At 41.0% G+C, this 17,516-nt stretch overlaps 1 protein-coding gene across 1 annotated transcript in view; it reads left to right on the top strand.

Moving 5' to 3' along the window:
* The first annotated feature begins 9,962 nt into the window (after window positions 1–9,962).
* clpb (ClpB family mitochondrial disaggregase) overlaps window positions 9,963–17,516 on the top strand; it is a 31,339-nt gene continuing 23,785 nt past the window's right edge. The window contains exons 1-3 of the mRNA XM_005454353.4: window positions 9,963–10,589; window positions 10,792–10,843; window positions 14,452–14,538. Of these exons, the coding sequence (XP_005454410.2) occupies window positions 10,148–10,589; window positions 10,792–10,843; window positions 14,452–14,538 (581 nt within the window). The 5' untranslated portion in view covers window positions 9,963–10,147. The remainder of the gene's footprint in view (window positions 10,590–10,791; window positions 10,844–14,451; window positions 14,539–17,516) is intronic.

Here is a 17,516-nt window from a genome sequence, read left to right as displayed (position 1 = left end):
AATGTTATTAGCTCATGAATAAACCCCTATAGGGAGGTTGTTTCTCTCCCTTTTTTTAAATTACCACAGTACTTGAATGCAATCAGAGCTACCGCGTCACACTTTTTTTTTTTTTGAAAACTACGGTTCACGAAACAGCGGGAGCGCGCATGGCAGTTTTGGCTGACGTGTTACGTAGCGGGGAATTTTCACCTGACAGCTGTGCACGTTAAAAAGGTCTTTGCGAACACTGACTGAAATAACAGGGTTAAACGTCCAATCCTGTGTAGTTTTCAGAGGTATACTTACTTTTTTCAGCCTTTTTCTCTCTGATTTTCTCTTTCATTCGTCTGCCGTTTTCTTTTCTTACAGCATGTCATTATTTATTTTACAAAGCTACGCCAAAATGCAGTTTACAGTGTGTTGAAAACTAAGTACATCCTTATTGCTTTAATAGGGATTTAGAAGATATGTTGCAGCCAGGTGCTGCTAATCAATTCCACTCGATTAAGTGGTGTTCACAACAGTCAGTGTGCGCATCTGTGTAAAAGCAACTTTGTCAGCTTGCAGGTCTGAAACAGCTGTTTGTTAACAGAATACCAACTAGAAAAGACATCAACAATCATCTTTGAGAAGAAATGGTTCCTGCCCATCAATCTAGGAAAGGTTATGAGGCCATAATGAGGCCGAACACTTAGAAGCCCATCATTTTACAGAGAGAAAGATGATTGTCAAGTGGAAAACATTCAGTGCAGTTGCTAATCTTCGCAGTAGTGAACATCCCAGCAAATATGACCAAAGATCAAACTGTGCAATGCTCAGTAAAACTGCACAAAACCTAAGGGCTATGTCTCAGACTCTTCGGGCCTCCGCTAGCATGTTACATGCTAATGCTCATGACAGTACAATTAGAAAAAACCATCCACAGGAAATCCACAGGACCTGGGCAGATTGCAATCACTGAAACAACCATGAACTCCTCTGTGAACCAAAGTATTCTTGAATCAAATGTGAAGCCATCTGCCTGACAGATAAGACTTGGCTCAAATTGGGTACACACAACCTCAGATGAACAACAACATAACATATTAAACAATGATCTCAAACACATTCTGCTGCAAATCTGCAGCCAAATGGCTAGGTGAAAAGATACATTTAAAAAAATAACCAAGGTGTTGCAAAGGCCCAGTCGACGTCTAGACCTCAACCTGATTGAAATGCTGCGGTTGGACCTTAAGAGAGCTGTGCATGAACCAATGTCTGCAAACCCTCAATGAAGTGAAGCAATGTTGTAAAGCGGAGGGGCCAACATTCTTATCAACAGTGATGTAAGAACTTGATAAAGTTATTGCTGCTTCTACAAGCTACTGAATCATGGGGTGTTCTTAGTTTCCACACACTGCTTCTGCGTTTTGGTTTAGGTTTTTTTTTTTTTAAATAAATAATGGCATGGCGTAATATGTTGTGTTTTGTGGTTCATCTGAGGTCGTAAAGATCCACTAAGAACCAGATCATTTCTATTATGTTTTTATATGTCAAACCTTAGAAATGAGAGAATGTGTACTTTTTTCTTTTAATGTTTTCCATTTCAATTGTGAGATGTGACCTCCAGAAACAGTTGAGCTTTTTAAGATGATTTAAGCATCTTCTGTCATAATTGCCATAGAAGTTTATTAAAAGCAACATTACAGTGCAATCATTGCTAGAGCTCTGCAGGAAATAAAGATATATAGTTTCAGCTGCGATTCTCCTTCTGTTTGACATGCCGAGCTAGGACATTTCAACCCAACTCGGAGGTTAAAACTGACAGCTTCTAATAGAGAAGAACCGGAAAAGCTGAGGGTGAAGGGTCAAATACAAAAGAGGGGAAATTTCATGAAGCTCTGTGTTTCTCTGTTAGTGCAGTAAGGCAGCTTAGTTTTCTTTTCTTTGTTGTTATTTCAGTGCAATTTAATGACTAGTTTCCCCACTTCACGTACAAGTTGGTAAAAATGATATTAACATCATTGTCATGCCTTGCAACCTAACCAAAATTATGCAACAGAGCAGTAGACGTATTAATATGTGCTTGTGTAAGTGTTAAGTTTTGCTGCACTTTGTTCAGGTCAGCCAGCTTCAGGGTCATTCTTTGGAACATTTTGGCTCCCAGGGAAAATTTCTCAGGCAACTGATTTACTAGAAATGAGTAACTGGTTTCACCTGTGTTAAAAAATCGATTTTGGAATGGAGCTGATTGTCTCAACATTCAAAGCAGCTAAAAATATCCGACCAGTATCCATCACCACGCAGTGACAGAAGGTTTTAGAACAAATACAGAGCTAACATATTAACTGCAGCTGTGCTTCTATGCAGAGATTGTATGTTCAGCTTTCTACAATGGCAAACCCACAGTGACTGGCTGGTAGGTGCCAGTGGATTTACGATGGGGGAGCATGAAGTCCTCTATGATTCATGGCTGCTTAGGCACAGTGAGTCCACTGCCAACACACACTGCACCCACCTGATAAATTGCAGTTATGGATGCCCACTTGTGTATGTCGGGATGGGACTGGTTCCTTTTTGTGTTTCAGTCACAGTGAAATGCCATTTTCAACATCATTACATTACTTCCCCTGAGAACACACTGTACCTTTAGTGGTGATGTCATCATTTTCGAGCTGTAGATGTAGATGAAAATACTACCCAGTGCAATAAACCACAAATACTGGAGTTTATCACTCCCATGGAGGTAATGGTCTTTCTTTCTGACACACTGATCCTTTTAAAAATATTTTCTGCTGCAACATCTCAACAGGAGATAATAAGATAAAGACAAGGAAGACTGGTGATCTATCCATATCAGTAACATCGGCAGGTTTCTAGTGCAGGAAGTAATAAATTCAGCCCTCGTGTTTGCACTACAGGTTGCTTTCATGAGTATTTCTGTTTTTGTGGTGGGGGAATTTTTCCTCGTTCCAACAATGTAAACAAAAACATTCATTGTGCTTTCCGCAATGACTAGTAATCTTTCTGTCCTACTGTTCATTTACAGTGCAGGAAAGGTTTTGTTTGGTTATGATTGTTTTGCAAGAAATACTTCAGTCACAGTGGGGTAGTCTTGATTAAAATGTTATATGAGAACTGTGGCGCCATGTGTGACCAGATATTGGCATGTAGTCGTCGCCAGACTGTCATCAAACATGTGAAGTTTGGGACAGACTGGACAAAATACATTTTTAGAGATGAAAATCTTATGTCCAGTGGTAAATGATCAAAATTTCACCACAAACATGGCTTTGACGAAGATGTCCCTTTCTGAAGTAACCCCAACAAGTTCCTGAAGTAACCAAATGGAATTTAACCAGCGACCTCTCACTTTGCAGGCGAATGTGTAAACCAGCGATGCCTGGAAACACTAAAACTGTGCCAAAATGTCATTTTACATTCAAAATGGCGGACTTCCAGACTTCCTCTTTGGATTGGGTTCACTGAATCTGTGTGTAATAAATGTCATACATATTTCAAGCTGTAAATAAGTTGTTAGAAGTTCATTAAAATTTCTTAAGTGGTGCTGTAGATCCATTTCCGCAGTGCCAGTGACAAAAAAAAAGAAAGAAAAAAAGTAAATTTTGACCTGATGCAAAGAATGCAAAAAATTTAGTTTGGAAGCATGTTTGGTATATGATATATTTGATTGACTAAAATTATTATTATTATTATTATCATTATTATTATTATTATTATTATCATTAGTATTAGTATTATTATTAGTATTATTGTTGTTGTTGTTGTTGTTGTTGTTGTACTATGGGGCCTTTCCACTGATGCTACACTCCCCTGTGAATGTCCAGCTCCCAGCTAAAATGTGTATTTTGTGCCATCTGGTGGACAGGATTTATAAGATCAGTGCACTATCATACCTTAAACTGTGCAGGGTAAAAACCAAAACACGTGTTGCTGGGAAAAGCACAGGTGTATTAATGACAAGTAGATTCCTGTCAGGTGAGTTCCTGTGTTCAGACTCTCACTGGACCTGAGCCATCATCTGTTACACCCGTGTGTTGCCTTCCTTAATGACTCTCACGTGTGCTGCGTGGAGGCCTCTGTGTCGCATTTCTCACAATAAAGATCTGCCAGGCATTTCGGAAAAGCTTACTGTCATCAGAGCAACTCTGTTGTTCATTTGTCACACACGATTGTTAGAAGATTTGATGGTTTAAACATCCATTTTTTAAAAAAGTGTTGTTTATTCACAAAATTGGCCCCATAACCATCCATTCGTGTCACAGTGCAATCATGGTTGCAATGCACCAGCGATCATCATTGACAGGTTGCTCAGGTCTTAAGAGAGATTTAAGCTGTATTTTTTTATGTATATATTTTTTAAAATTCTTATTAATAAAGTTCCTCTATACGTAACAAGTCTTTATTTAGTAGGGCACTACTGCTGAAAAGCAGTTAAACAGCATCTTCAATGTTATTAGAAAAGAGCTGTTATCCAGTAGTTTAAGATAAAAAACTGGCCAAAAGAATGCAAAGTGAGGATTTCCGTTGGAATCATTCTTTGGAGTGGTCTTTGTTCCTTTCTCAGAATTAATTCCAATGATAACTGAGAAATCAGCTCTTGTGTGAGTAAACAAGTTATAGTGCCTTTAACTTCAAATGCCCTTGCAGCAGCCTAGCACACACTAAAAGATTTCTTTCAGAACAGATAATCTTGTAATCTTGCTTCAGTAGCGTTTGGGTTCAGCAGCCAAACTACTTTACATCCTGGTTCTTTGAAACAGTGTCAGTAGTCGCATATCACATAATATGGTATGAAATGCAAATTATGCTTTTCTGCATTAGCATTGACTGAAAGTTGCACTGAAACCAAACCAAAGCGTCTTTATCATCAGTAATACGATGAAGCAAACCATGTTCAGCTACAACAGGGATTTAAATCAAATCCTTTAGATTTGAGCAGATATGTTGACCAGACACTGTTTCAGTCCCTGAACCACATTTTTAGTGACAGTCCACCAAATCATCAAGCACTTAGAGCACCATACAGACAGGTGTGTGGTGGGGCATCCTCCATACACCTGGACAAGAAGCAAACTGCTAAAAGAGCAGCTTTTTTATTAAAGTTTTTGAAATCAGACAAACACTCCCGTTATTGTGCAGACTCAGCACAGAGCATCGTGTACCCTAATTCAAAGAGTTGATTTGTAGTGTGTCACATCAGTGTGATGGCAGCTGTCCTGGCAGCCATTTTTGGAATTCCATAAAATACTATGATTCATATCAGTAAGTCACCTGGAACTGTAGCTGTGCTGTAAACAAATAATGAAGCACAGTTTGACCAGAATAAGAACTAGAATCTTTAACACACTAAGATAATAAAGTACACAAGCTATTTGGCTGGTAACTGGCAATAAGCCAGAGGACTAATGGCTCAGAAGGCCCAAATGAAACTCGTAATGTTCAGACATCTAGCCTATATTACGTAATATTCATTAACCTATTTAAAAAGCACTTTTGCTCTGTTTCAGGTAAAGTGTAAATCTGCACCTCTGATTTGTGTGATTAAATTTTCTCTTCGTCTTTTTCTGCTGCAGCAGCCAAAGTCTGATTTATTAATGACAAACCAGTGGTAGAAGCATCATAACATCAAGAAAACTGGACAGTTAAAGGATTTTTCTTTTTACATAAAAAAAATAATTGTTTGATGATCTGAAACGTTTAAGTGTGACAAACATACAAAAAAATAGGAAAACGCTTTTTTACACCATTGTCATATAAAAATGACTTACTTCCTTCATTCTGTTCATTGACCTCATTGTGGACCTCTAAAATTTTTAATAGTATGTAGTATATACCTTATTTACTTTATTTATTCATTTTTGGGTTTGTTTCGCTTTTTGCACTACATTAGACAACATCAAAATAGTGTTGTCAAAAATTGACAATAGCATTGGGATATTTGAGGCGCTGTGGACACCCAAGTCTGTGATAGTGTAGAATTTTAAAGTCAATACCATGGTTGCATCTACTGAAAATCTCTGTGAAGCTTAAATCTCAGTGACCTTGACTTCAAGGTCAGAGGTCAACTTTTCTGAAAATCAGAGGAGTTTCACATTTATAACACAGGTATGTCTACTAGGAGGCTGAAGGGTAGCACTATATATTTATAAACAATCAAAAACAACAATTATCACACAATTTATTTCCAATTTGTATCACATTTATTTCTGTAAACATGGTATTTTAGGTCTGATTGAAGGACTGATGTGATGGTAAGGTGTCCGCTGCTCCGCTTTGAATATTGGTAGGCTTTTTTTTTAAATTTTCACAAGAATTGCTACTTCCCCTAAAGTTTTGGCCACCCCAACAATCAGACGATTCCCTATGAGCAAGCATTTAGCGACAGTGGGAAGGAAAAACTCCCTTTAAAAAGGAAGAAACCTTCGACAGAACCAGGCTCAGGAAGGGACAGTCATCTGCTGTGACTGGTTGGGGTGGGGGGAGTGAAAATTAAAAAAAAAAAAAAGCCAAAGTGATCATTATTGGAGCAGCTTAATTAATTTTTCCAGTGTAATTTGCTGTTAATATCCTTTTCCAACCCCAGTTTGTGTTTTTATCACTTTTGTCCAGGGTGGAGAAAGCCATGCTGGAGATTGAGTCTGTATGGTCTTTCAGTGTTGATACATGGGAACCTGTTAGAGAGGCCAGGGTTGAAAAAGGGATGCCGGAGAACCTCCGAGGGTGTTATCCGCTGGTGTGCATCCAAGGCCAACATCCCTTTAATTAGGCTGACAAATAAGTGTTGGCCATCTTCTGGTCTTTGTCTAACCTTCATTACTTGTTCGAGGTCATCCAGACGTTTAAGTTTTATGTATCGAGTGTCCAGGGACTCATATCCTGTCTCGTATTTAAATTGTTGGTCAGTCTTAAATGTCCAGCGCTGTTGGTTGTAGTTGTAGTTGTCTTCAATGAAATAGTCTTCAGTGTACACGCCAGAGTCTAGAACATGATCTGGTGGCTGACCCTGAGTCTCTATGATGAATTTCAAAACATCATAATATTCATTTCCAGGGTAGAGTGGCACCCCTGTAGCAAGCTCCACAGCTACCAGCCCCAGAGACCACATGTCAATCGCTTCATTGTAAGGAAGGCCAAGCATAACCTCAGGTGCACTATAACCAACCGTCCCCACACAGTCACCAGGAATCACTGCAGACGCAGGACATGCGAGGCCAAAGTCTATAAGTCTGACTTTGACTGGAGACTCGTGGCGGTTTACAACCATGATGTTTCCAGGTTTGAGGTCAGCGTGAACTATTCCCACAGAACCCAGGTGGGACAGGGCATTTGTGAGTTGACCTAAAATTGGCCTGACTTCGCTTATGGGGAGACGCCGGTTATTCGGGTCCCGTATGTAGTCCCACAGGCATTGATCAAGGAGTTCAAACTTTAGGCAAACCCGCTCTCCGTCGTGGAAAAAGCCGTTCCATTGAACAATGTTGGCAGCATCTGGATCCAACCTTCTCAGCTGCTCCAGGATGAAAATTTCTAGTTTTGCCTGTTGCAGAATATCAGGGTCGCTCTTGTTCACTTTAATGGCAACAGCTTGGTTGGTGTTGGTATCACGACATTTGGCTACAATACCAAAGCCCCCTTCTCCGAGGAAAGTCTCTACCTTGTAGTGGCTTCCCAAAATGCTCCCTTTAACTATTTCAAGCTCATCAGAGCAGAACGATGGGTTAGCTGACATGGTGAAATGTGTCGGCTTGGTCGGTGAATTGCTTAGAAACGTGAGAGTCTCTCAAAAATTTCCAAAAGGGTTTTGGTTGCTGTCAGGTCAAGGTCTGTTAAGCAGTAAAGTTTAAGAGAGCAGAGCTCCTATTTATGTTTTTTTTTCTCTCAGCAAGATGATAAGATAACAAAGGATGAATGGCATTCTATTTTTGATCAATGGCATTCTATTTATTCAGTTGAAACACTTAAAAAAATAGTGTTTCAACAGGGCAGGCTGGTGTCCTGTGGTAGGCAGAGGTGATATGGTAAGCATGCAGAGGATAAGATCGAAGAAAAGATTTACTTATCTGTCAGCTCATCAGCGAGAAGCCGCAGAATTACAGGCACAGCTTGGGAGGGGATGGACTCAAGGTGAAGACACAAAATCAATAATGACTTAAAGCAAAGTTACAGTCTCAATGTTATTCTTTATTTTTATTTATTTTTTTATTATGTTTTCAGTGTCTTTTTGAGGGACAGTATGTGTATATATGTACGTAATATTTAATGAATGTTTAAGTGCAGGACATTTAGTGCCGTAGAGTTGGAAATGTTTCTCAGGATTTGGTGTTGGAAAATGAAAAAAAGGGTCTGTTATTGCAAGCATTTCACATATTTCTCTGTCGCAGCCTTGAAAAACAATTCTAGCATGGGTTGGGAAAAAAACACATCACAGAGTCTCTTGTTTTTTTTTCCATGACGTGTACACCGGCTGAGCTGATAGGTGATGCTTGGTGGTAATTCAGGATATTAGGTCTGGTGAGAGTGTGGTTTGATATTTCTCCTCTTTGCCTCAGCTTTCTTCTTTACACACTCCTTCGTGTATTCCATCGGTCCCCAAGCCCCGGACCGGTACCGGTGTTGTGCCAAAAAGTGATTGTCTGCCAAAAACTGATTTCCAATGTTTCTGTGTATTTTTTATGTGTAATATCTTTAAGTATGTTCGTAAATAGACTTCGGTGAACAGGGTTTACAAAGGGGTTACATAAAGAATTAAAAAATTATCTGTTCTTTAAGTATCTTTACAACTCTGTGTTATTGTACTTACGTTATAACCAATCCGGTCCTTTGTGGGGATAATTATCCCCACTTAAAATAATTTTACAGAACTATTGTAATATTTGCTGCCATCTCTGCTGTCCTGTTGGTCAGCTTACTCTCACAAAAGACATTTTTAATGTTAATGAGATTTTTTAACTCCATAAATAAAGGTTATATAAAAGTAACTGCCAAAAACTGATTGCGGCTTCTACCTTGTTACACGAATGTTGTTTGTGGCTCAAGATGACTTTATGTCATCCATAAGGGATGCATTTGACATATGTTTCACATATTATTGCCCAACAAGTTACTTATAGCAGTTTAAATATGAGCAATCAGTTTTTGGCAGACAATCACTTTTTGGCACAACACCGGCACGTGAGTCGTTTGGTACCGGGCCGCGAGAGTTGAGGCCCACGTTTATGGTTTTAAGGGTTTCTATCATTAACTCGGTTTCCCTGGGTCTTTTTTAATTGTGTGTCTTATTTTGAATGAACATTTACGCGTTACGATAGCGACCAGAGAGCATTAAGTGGCAGCGAGGAGGATATTACTCTGTGTTGTTGGTGCAGTTTCAGGAGGACGCTGCTAAGTTACACAATTACACAGTGAATTCGCGTTCATTATTATTTTTACAAAATACCACAGTTTTTGTCTTGATCGTAGCATTTTATTTCGTTGTATTCATCCATGTAACCTTAAAGGCCCGGTCCGTGACTGACATTACCCGGTCCGTGGCGCAAAAAAGGTTGGGGACCGCTGCTCTAGGTGTTAATCAGGACGGATCGCTTTTTCGGCCAAGTTTATAAAAAAAATAAAGCCGAGACAGCTCCGATGCTAATTTTTATAGTATCGTGTTAATTTTCTGCCATGGAAACCCCTTTAAAGCCTCGCCTCTGTCACTGCGCCCCAGGGCAGCTGTGGCTACAATGTAGCTTGCCATCACCAATGTGTGAATGTCTGTGTGAATGGGAGGATGACTGAATGTAGTATAACGCGCTTTGGGGTCCTTAGGGACTAAGTAAAGCGCTATACAAATACAGGCCATTTACCTTTTAAAAGTCTCCCTGATTGTTACAGCACCCATGTTTTAAAGCAAACGTGCAGCAACCGATGCATTCTACGTCATAATTAAAGACGTTCGAGTAAACGACATTTCCCAGAATGCGCCGCGGCTTCTAGTGACATCCATGCTAAGACGAGCAGAAGCGGTTATTTACGTCCCGATGTAACGAACTTGGTCCCCTGACCTGAGCTCTAACCACTTACACCTGAGTGAAGGCGCTGCCCCTAGTTTGTTGTCCTCCGGAGTCACTCCCAGACTGACGCCATACGCCAGACCAGCTTGGTTTTCGGTGAGTCTATTGCTATGCTATCATCGGTTCCCACCAGGCTATTTGCGCGAAGGTCGCGCAGCCTGTCACCGTGCAGTCGCGTGCTTCAGACCAGCGCCAGCGGTGGAGCGTGCCAGGGCATCCGCGAGACTCCGGCGGAGGCCAAGCGCAACCCCATCGTGTCCACTTCCAGGGTCTCCAGGAGGGGGATTTTGGCTGAGGAGACTGCTGGAAACAGCTTGAAACCATCGATGCAGTACCACCACCTCGCCCCTAGATGGCTGTCCAACCTGGAGAATCGCCGCAGTTCCTGGGCGGCTCTGGCCAGCAGAGGTCGTAACAACAACCAGTACTGGGAGGAAAGCGGCGGGGACAGGGGAACAGGTGGAGGACCCATGCCGGCAGGAGTAGCCTCTGCCGGTGTCCTCTCCGCTGCGGCCGTGGCCTTCTGTCTGAAGAAAGACCCCGATAACAAAGGTAAGCTTATAATTAATTATAATCAGCTGACACTGATTAGAGACCGGCCGTTCATTAATTGTTTTTATAATGTAGTAAATACTGATTGAACGATGTTATATGATATAAACTGGTCTGTAGAGTTAGTTTTAAACCCAGCTTGTTTTATTTAGTAAAATCTTTAGTGTAGTTAATGTTTTCTCTCTCCTTTTTCAATAACCAGATGATGCTCTTTTGGAAGCAGCAAGGACCAATAACGCTCAGGATGTAGCCAGGTAATACCCAAACATGAACACTTTTTAAAAAACATATTTGCTTGTCTTCTTTTGTCTTGAGTTCAACGTAGGCATTGTGTTTTAAATGTACGCTAATATATGCTGGCTCTAGATATTTCACACACCTGTAAATGCTAGAATGGAGGTGGAGTTACGACCACCTTTATTCTTCAACACACCCTGAACTCTCTTAGGCAGCTTTCTTGTAATGTCTTTAAGTAGTCTACAGGATTAGTCCTCCCGGCTTCTTGAAGGACTCTTAAAGCTCTTCTTTGGATGTTTTTGCCTTTTTGTTGTGTTCTCTGTCAGCATGTTCCCACGATGCTTCAATAATGTTGAGGTCCGGGCTCAGGGGAGGCCAATGCAGCCTCATGTCAGAGCCTACTACACCAAGTTTTACAGATGGCTGTATACACTCACTGCTGTACATACTGATGAAGATTTGAACCAAAAATGTCATATTTAGATTCATCACTCACTGACACATGTTGACGCTGATTTTTTTTTTTTCAGTCCAGTTCTTGTGTAATTTTGCATAGCTGAGCCTTTTCTCCATCTTTCCCTTCCTTATGAATGGATTCTTGACAGCTGCACTTTCACTGAAATAATTTCTGACGAGGCTTCAGTGAACAGTAGCTCTTTAAGTATCATCTTTTTGGTGCAAAGACACTATTTCATGGCTGTCAAATTGTGTTATCTTTTTATTTTTTGAAAGTGTTAAACTACTTGTCTTAGGCCATGCCTTCACCTTATCTATATTGCTTTAAAAAAAACAAAACAGCCGGGACTAAATATTTACTAAATATTAATTATTTACTATAATTACTATACTTTTGTCATGGATTAGTGGTTCCCTACAAAAGAATTATAAAAAAAAGTATCACTTATGACCTGAAATGAGCTCTGGTTTGATTATTACACCCATGTGTAAATCACAGATCATGTGCACAGGGCAGTTTCCAGAACATCCACGGTTAACTCCTGTTATGAAAGCACACCTGTAGTTGTTGTCCCATCAGTAACCAGCAGGTGGAAGAAGAGCTCCACCTCTCTGTGTGAAAGTCTTCCTCTTGAGGGGATGTTTGCAGTGTGGATGTTTGGCACTAACTTATGCTTCCTCGTATCTTCTTCTTTCCTGCTGTGACCCGGAAATCAATTTGCCATCATGGAAAGAAAACATGAAGAAAGAACCGCAGATGCATCCGATGTGAAAGTCTCATTCAGTGTTGCCACGTACCTTCAATGTGGCACACGGCTTGATGCTTCATAAACCCAAGAATTACTCATTTGGAAGCTTAATCTTCTCCTTCCTCACTTATATTATAATATTTCCCTTCGTCGCATCTTCAGTGGCACGTCATAAAATGCCAGTGAAGGAAACCGGGGAGGCAAGTTACTGTAATAAAAATGCCCTCGGACACTTAAGACTCCCTGCTGCCAGTGTGTCTTGCTTGTTTTGGTTTTTTGTTTTTTGTTCTTTTTTTCACTGGCATTTTTTGGCTCTTTAAAAACCTGTTTCTCTGAGATTTGTGTTACTTTAAACAAAACATCAGAATAATATAAACACTTGCTCTGAACTTGATACTAAACTTAGTCCTGGCAATGTCCTGCACACTGAGGGTTAGGTGGCAGAAATGGGTATGCTACATAAATAAATACATGCGCCATAAAAGAAGGTGCATGTATTAGAGCTAGACTTCCATAATGGCTCGTTCTCATCCATCTCATCGATGGTGTTACATTAAAGGGGTACAGAAAGGAGTATGATAAACCTGAACATTATTATGAGAAACTGTTCGTCTTCAGATCAAATTCTTAGTCTTTAACCTTTTAGATACTGTTGCTGTTCAGATAGATGTGTCGTTGTATTGTGCCTGTGTTAATCATAGTAATTCATGTGCTTCGGCTGTTGTTGAGTATTGGTATCCAGGTTCATGTACATGAGCACATGCATACCTGTGTGTATCGATGCATGCCCCCATCTGCATGCTCGGATTACCTGTGCACATGTGGCAGATGGCGAAGGTGAGAGTGCAGCGAGATGGCCAGTTAGCAGGTCACAGATGTGTTAAGTGCTTTGGTCGACTCTGTAGAAGTGGTAGAGTGTCAGGGTGTGTCAGCTGAGAGGCAGCAGAGAAATAAAGAGCGTCCATTTTCACAGAATGGATGGTCAAGAACTTGGTAGCGTTTGGCATGATAGCAGTGTTTAAAATAATGCTTAATGCTTGTTGTTATGTTCAGCCGATATATATTCATGCATTCTTAGTTGGCACCATATGGCAACCATGAAGTGTTATTTAAAAAACAAAACAAAACAAGAACAACAAAAAACAGTGTGATGATCGAAAACTGATATTCATATTTGGTGCTTTTGTTTTAATATAAATGATGTCAGGGCATGTTCAGCCATTTGTCGGGTAGGACATTATAGAGAGAGAGAGCGCAGTGTGGCATGCAGTGCAGCTGTAGTTTGACTATTGTGGTTAAACATGGCTACAATAGTTTGCACTTTTAAACTAGATTTTTAAAGCCAGCGATACAAAGTGCTTTGGAAAATGTCGTTCATTAACACACCAGTGACGACAAATACCATGCCACACCCTGGACTCTATGGGGAAACCAGACTCTGATGGTTGGCATCAAGTGGACACACAACCCTTCTTCCAGTAACAGAACTAAAACAGCAGCAAATCTCAGAAGCTGAAAGAAATTAACTTTAGGTGGCAAAACTCCAGTGAGGTGTGCATTCAAGGAATGTGGCAGCAATATTTCAGTGTATGACTTCAGATTTGCCTGTTAAATTGGTAAAAAAACAAACAAACAAACAAACCTTAAATTATACTTGAAAGTAAACACTTTCAAGAACAGACCCAGTCCCATGTAGCTTATCACTTATAGCAAATAAACCACTCTGCTTTTTCCATCCACTCTTGCCATGTCATTATTCTCATATCAAAAGTTATTTTTGTATTGTTTCAAAGTCGAAGGAGCTGCTCGGTTTGTCCGAATTTAAAATGGGGAAAGAAAAGTTCAGATGCAGCTCTTACGGCTTACCCTGATTGTGCATGCAGAGCAGGCAGTGAAAACGGAGACTGAGAGCATCAGTGCTGAGTGCAGACCAGACTGAGGCCGCTGTGTTGACTGTAAACAGGGACACTGTCTGTCTGCTCAGCACCAGAGACGACAGCCGGATCCCTTACATACGTTTATAAGGACTGTGCCTGATGTTATAGCCTCGGGCAGAAAACTCAACACACACCTGGCTTTAACGTGCAGATATATTAAGTGGTGCAGAAGGCTTTAGATAAAAGCAGGGTATGTGCTGGATTTATTCTGGTGTGCCCCAAAAAAAGAGACTATGCTTGCAGCAGCTTGCCTCCCATATTTCTTGTTTTGTAGATTTCATTTTGATCTGCATAATTTCCCCTAGGTGTGCATGACTTAATCTTACTTCTGCTCCTTCAGCATGGTATGTGCTTTAAAAAAAGAAAGAAAGAAAGAAAATGCTGCAATATTGATTGCAGTACTACATGGAGCCTCTGCTACAGGCTGTTAACGGTGACACTGAAGTAAAAATAAAACCACTTTCTGCTTCTTGTTCCCATCAGGCTGTTAAAAGAGGGGGTGGATCCGAATCATCGCCACCGTCTTGGCTGGACCGCTCTCATGGTGGCTGCTATGAATCGACAGCACAGGTCTGTGTGCGCCTGCTTCGCCGAACAAGTCGTGTTTTGAAACTTCTGAGGCGTTACATATGCAGCAGCAGGTTTGGTATCGCGCAGCTGCCGCATTAGTGCGAGCATATGTCATCCTCGTCCCTGCTTTGGTTGTTACAGTACGTCATCAGAAGTGCAAAGTGCAGCTTTCAGACTGACAGACGGTCTTTACCCGTTCCCCCATTTCTCTGTCCAACAAATTAAATTAGCCTCCTGGCCCCCAGAACACACAGAATACAGAGAGGGGCCGAGCTTGAGGCCGGGCCAAATCCAATTTACAGGCCTTTATTTTTTTTTTTCCGCTCTCTCTTTACCCGGTCTGTGTGGTCACTTTTTTGTTAATGCTTCTCGCTCTTAAGGCCCTTTATGTGAAATCTGAATATTAAAATGGTTTCAGATGAGCTTACTTTCAGTCCTATTCTTGCTTTTTGTTTTTCCTTTTTTTTTTCTCCAAGTTTGAACTTGCGTCGCAACAAATTGAAACTTAAAGACTAAATCTGTGATCGCAACACTTAATTGCGCGCGTGTAATTGGTTACAACTTTCAGTTTTATATTGATTTCCTTTTGCATTATATTAGCATGTTCGCTTATAAATCTTGAAGAAATTTATTGATCACGAGAGCGACAGAAAAGTAATTTGGCAGTAAAACGAGGGCACTATAATTGTTTTATCCTGATTGTCTTCTTTTTATAATCGTTTGAAGCCAAAATGGTAATTGAAATTAGAATTTGATGAATCACTCGGAGCTGATCAGAGATGAACACGGTCACATGATCCTTCAGCTGCGACTTTAACATTGTGTATGTCGAGTGATCGTATCCATGGACCTTTTTATTTTTAATGACATGCGTCTGTCTGTGCGTGTGTGTCATGTGGTTTTTTTTGGGGGGGGGGCTACAAATGTGCCTGTATGTATGTGTGTGTCTCTTAACACACTGTCTGCGGATGTGTCACTCCTCTGTGTGTGTGTGTGTGTGTGTGTGTTATGAGTGCTATAACTCAGCCAGACAGTGACACTCCTCTGTGTTTAATCCCGTCTTCCAGCCCCCCAGTGAGCAGTCACTGCTGCAGGGAAGACAGAACATCAGTTCACACACATCAGTCACAAACACACAACCGTCCACTCGCAGAAACACGTGCGCACACACATGCACACGCGCGCGAGGAGACCGAGGGAGTTCATACCAAATATCTTACAGGCCAACTGCCTATTACTCAGCCACACACAACTTTATTTGCAGCCGTTAAGTGAAAACACAGGGAACATCACTCATGAACGCGGTGTAGCCTGTAGCGAGAGTGTCACCGTGGCTCTCGCTGTTGAATTATTCTGCCCGTCTCTCTCAAACAGTTGTGTTTATATTTTCCTGGGCCAAAAGTGATAATTGTGTTTCAAGAGGACATTTCAGTGGGAGCTGTTTCTAGATGTAGTGTCCACCAGGCAGGTCAAGGCACGGCTGCGTGAGGGGAATCAGGGGTGGAGCAGAGGGGGGTGTGGGTGTGTAAGAATTAAGGGTGAGACATTTGTGGTGGTGGGTGGAGGGGGCGTGTGTTTGCTTAGCTTTGATGTAGGGCTAAATCAGGGAGGCGCAGGGCCTGGCTCTCTGTTTGCACTCTTTAACACACAATGCCCATCTCCATCGCTCTTTCTCTCCCTCCATCCCTCCCTCACTGCATTCACGTGCACAATGAGCGCTCAGCCAAGTATAACGCCTGTTGACCGTTCCGACCTGTCGGCCGAGTGACTCGCTGGGAGGGAGGGCAACGGAATCGAAGGGAAGAACAGGGGCGAAGGAACGGGAGAGAATAACTTGGCAGGGGAGAGAAGGCATTTAAGTGGGATTATAGATTTGAGACCAAGATTAGCTGGACTCAGCAGCGCCCAATGAAATATAATCATTTGGCCATCATGATCGTAATGGTAGGTAGTCGGGTTTAGATAACATATACGGGGTTTATTATTAAGTTCTCCTTATGCTGTCATTATATTACGACCATATTCGCAAATAAAATCATAATATAGTATTAAAATATAATCAATGGCACGTTTTCAGGATATTCCTCTATACTATACTCTATAACATTTTCATGTTATTATTTTCAGTATGTGTACATACGTTCTCCTCTTGAGTTTTGGTAATAAAATAGCTGTAAATAAGAAGATTGCCATCTCGTTTTCTAGTATGAAATGATTAAGTGTTTCGACCTGAAGTGGAAAACATAACACTTAAGTTGTTTTTAAAGTGAATAATAAGTCTTGGTAAATGCTTTAGATACCAGCCTCTAGAGTCCACTATTTCCTGACTAAATAATCATATCGTAAAGAATCGGGCACATTTAAAAAAGGAAAGAAAAAATTAGAGGTACAGTGAACCTCGCTTTCTAGCATCTTTCTGACCCGAGGTGGACACCAGGTGAGGTGGGGTTAAGTGAGGTCCAATGTCTGGGCCAGGTGGTCGCAGACATGGATGGTCAGTTTGGCTCAGGTGTCTTTTATCGCACAACGGAGGTGGAAGTGTCTGCTTCCTGTCTTCCCTCCAGGGCCGGATTGGAAACTAACACCATCCCTCTGCGGAGACACCGATCACCTGCTGGTGAAGCAAGGCTACAGTTATAAATTTGTCAGCTCTGGAGTGTTGCATAGAGAGTAATGGGGAAGAAAAATGGTGTAGCATGGAGATGATGCCATAAATGGATTTTCAAGTGTCCGAGCAAGATGCTGACACCCTGTTTGCTTAAGGAGCAAAAAGGTAGTCATTAGCTCAAGAATCTCTGTTCAAGTGGACAATAAAAAGATAACCTGGATGATCCTTTATATTTGTTTGAGAAGAACACGAGCAATAAAAAATCAGGATATAACCAGATGGCTCAGTCATACAGAAAGATTTGGGGGCATAAAACATTTTGCTTGTTTTATCCGCAATTATTACACAATTAAAATAATTGTGTAATAAT

The sequence above is a fragment of the Oreochromis niloticus genome, linkage group LG14 (assembly GCF_001858045.2).
Source record: "Oreochromis niloticus isolate F11D_XX linkage group LG14, O_niloticus_UMD_NMBU, whole genome shotgun sequence".
In the NCBI taxonomy this organism is placed as follows: domain Eukaryota; kingdom Metazoa; phylum Chordata; class Actinopteri; order Cichliformes; family Cichlidae; genus Oreochromis; species Oreochromis niloticus.
This window is presented reverse-complemented; position numbering and strand designations above follow the sequence as displayed.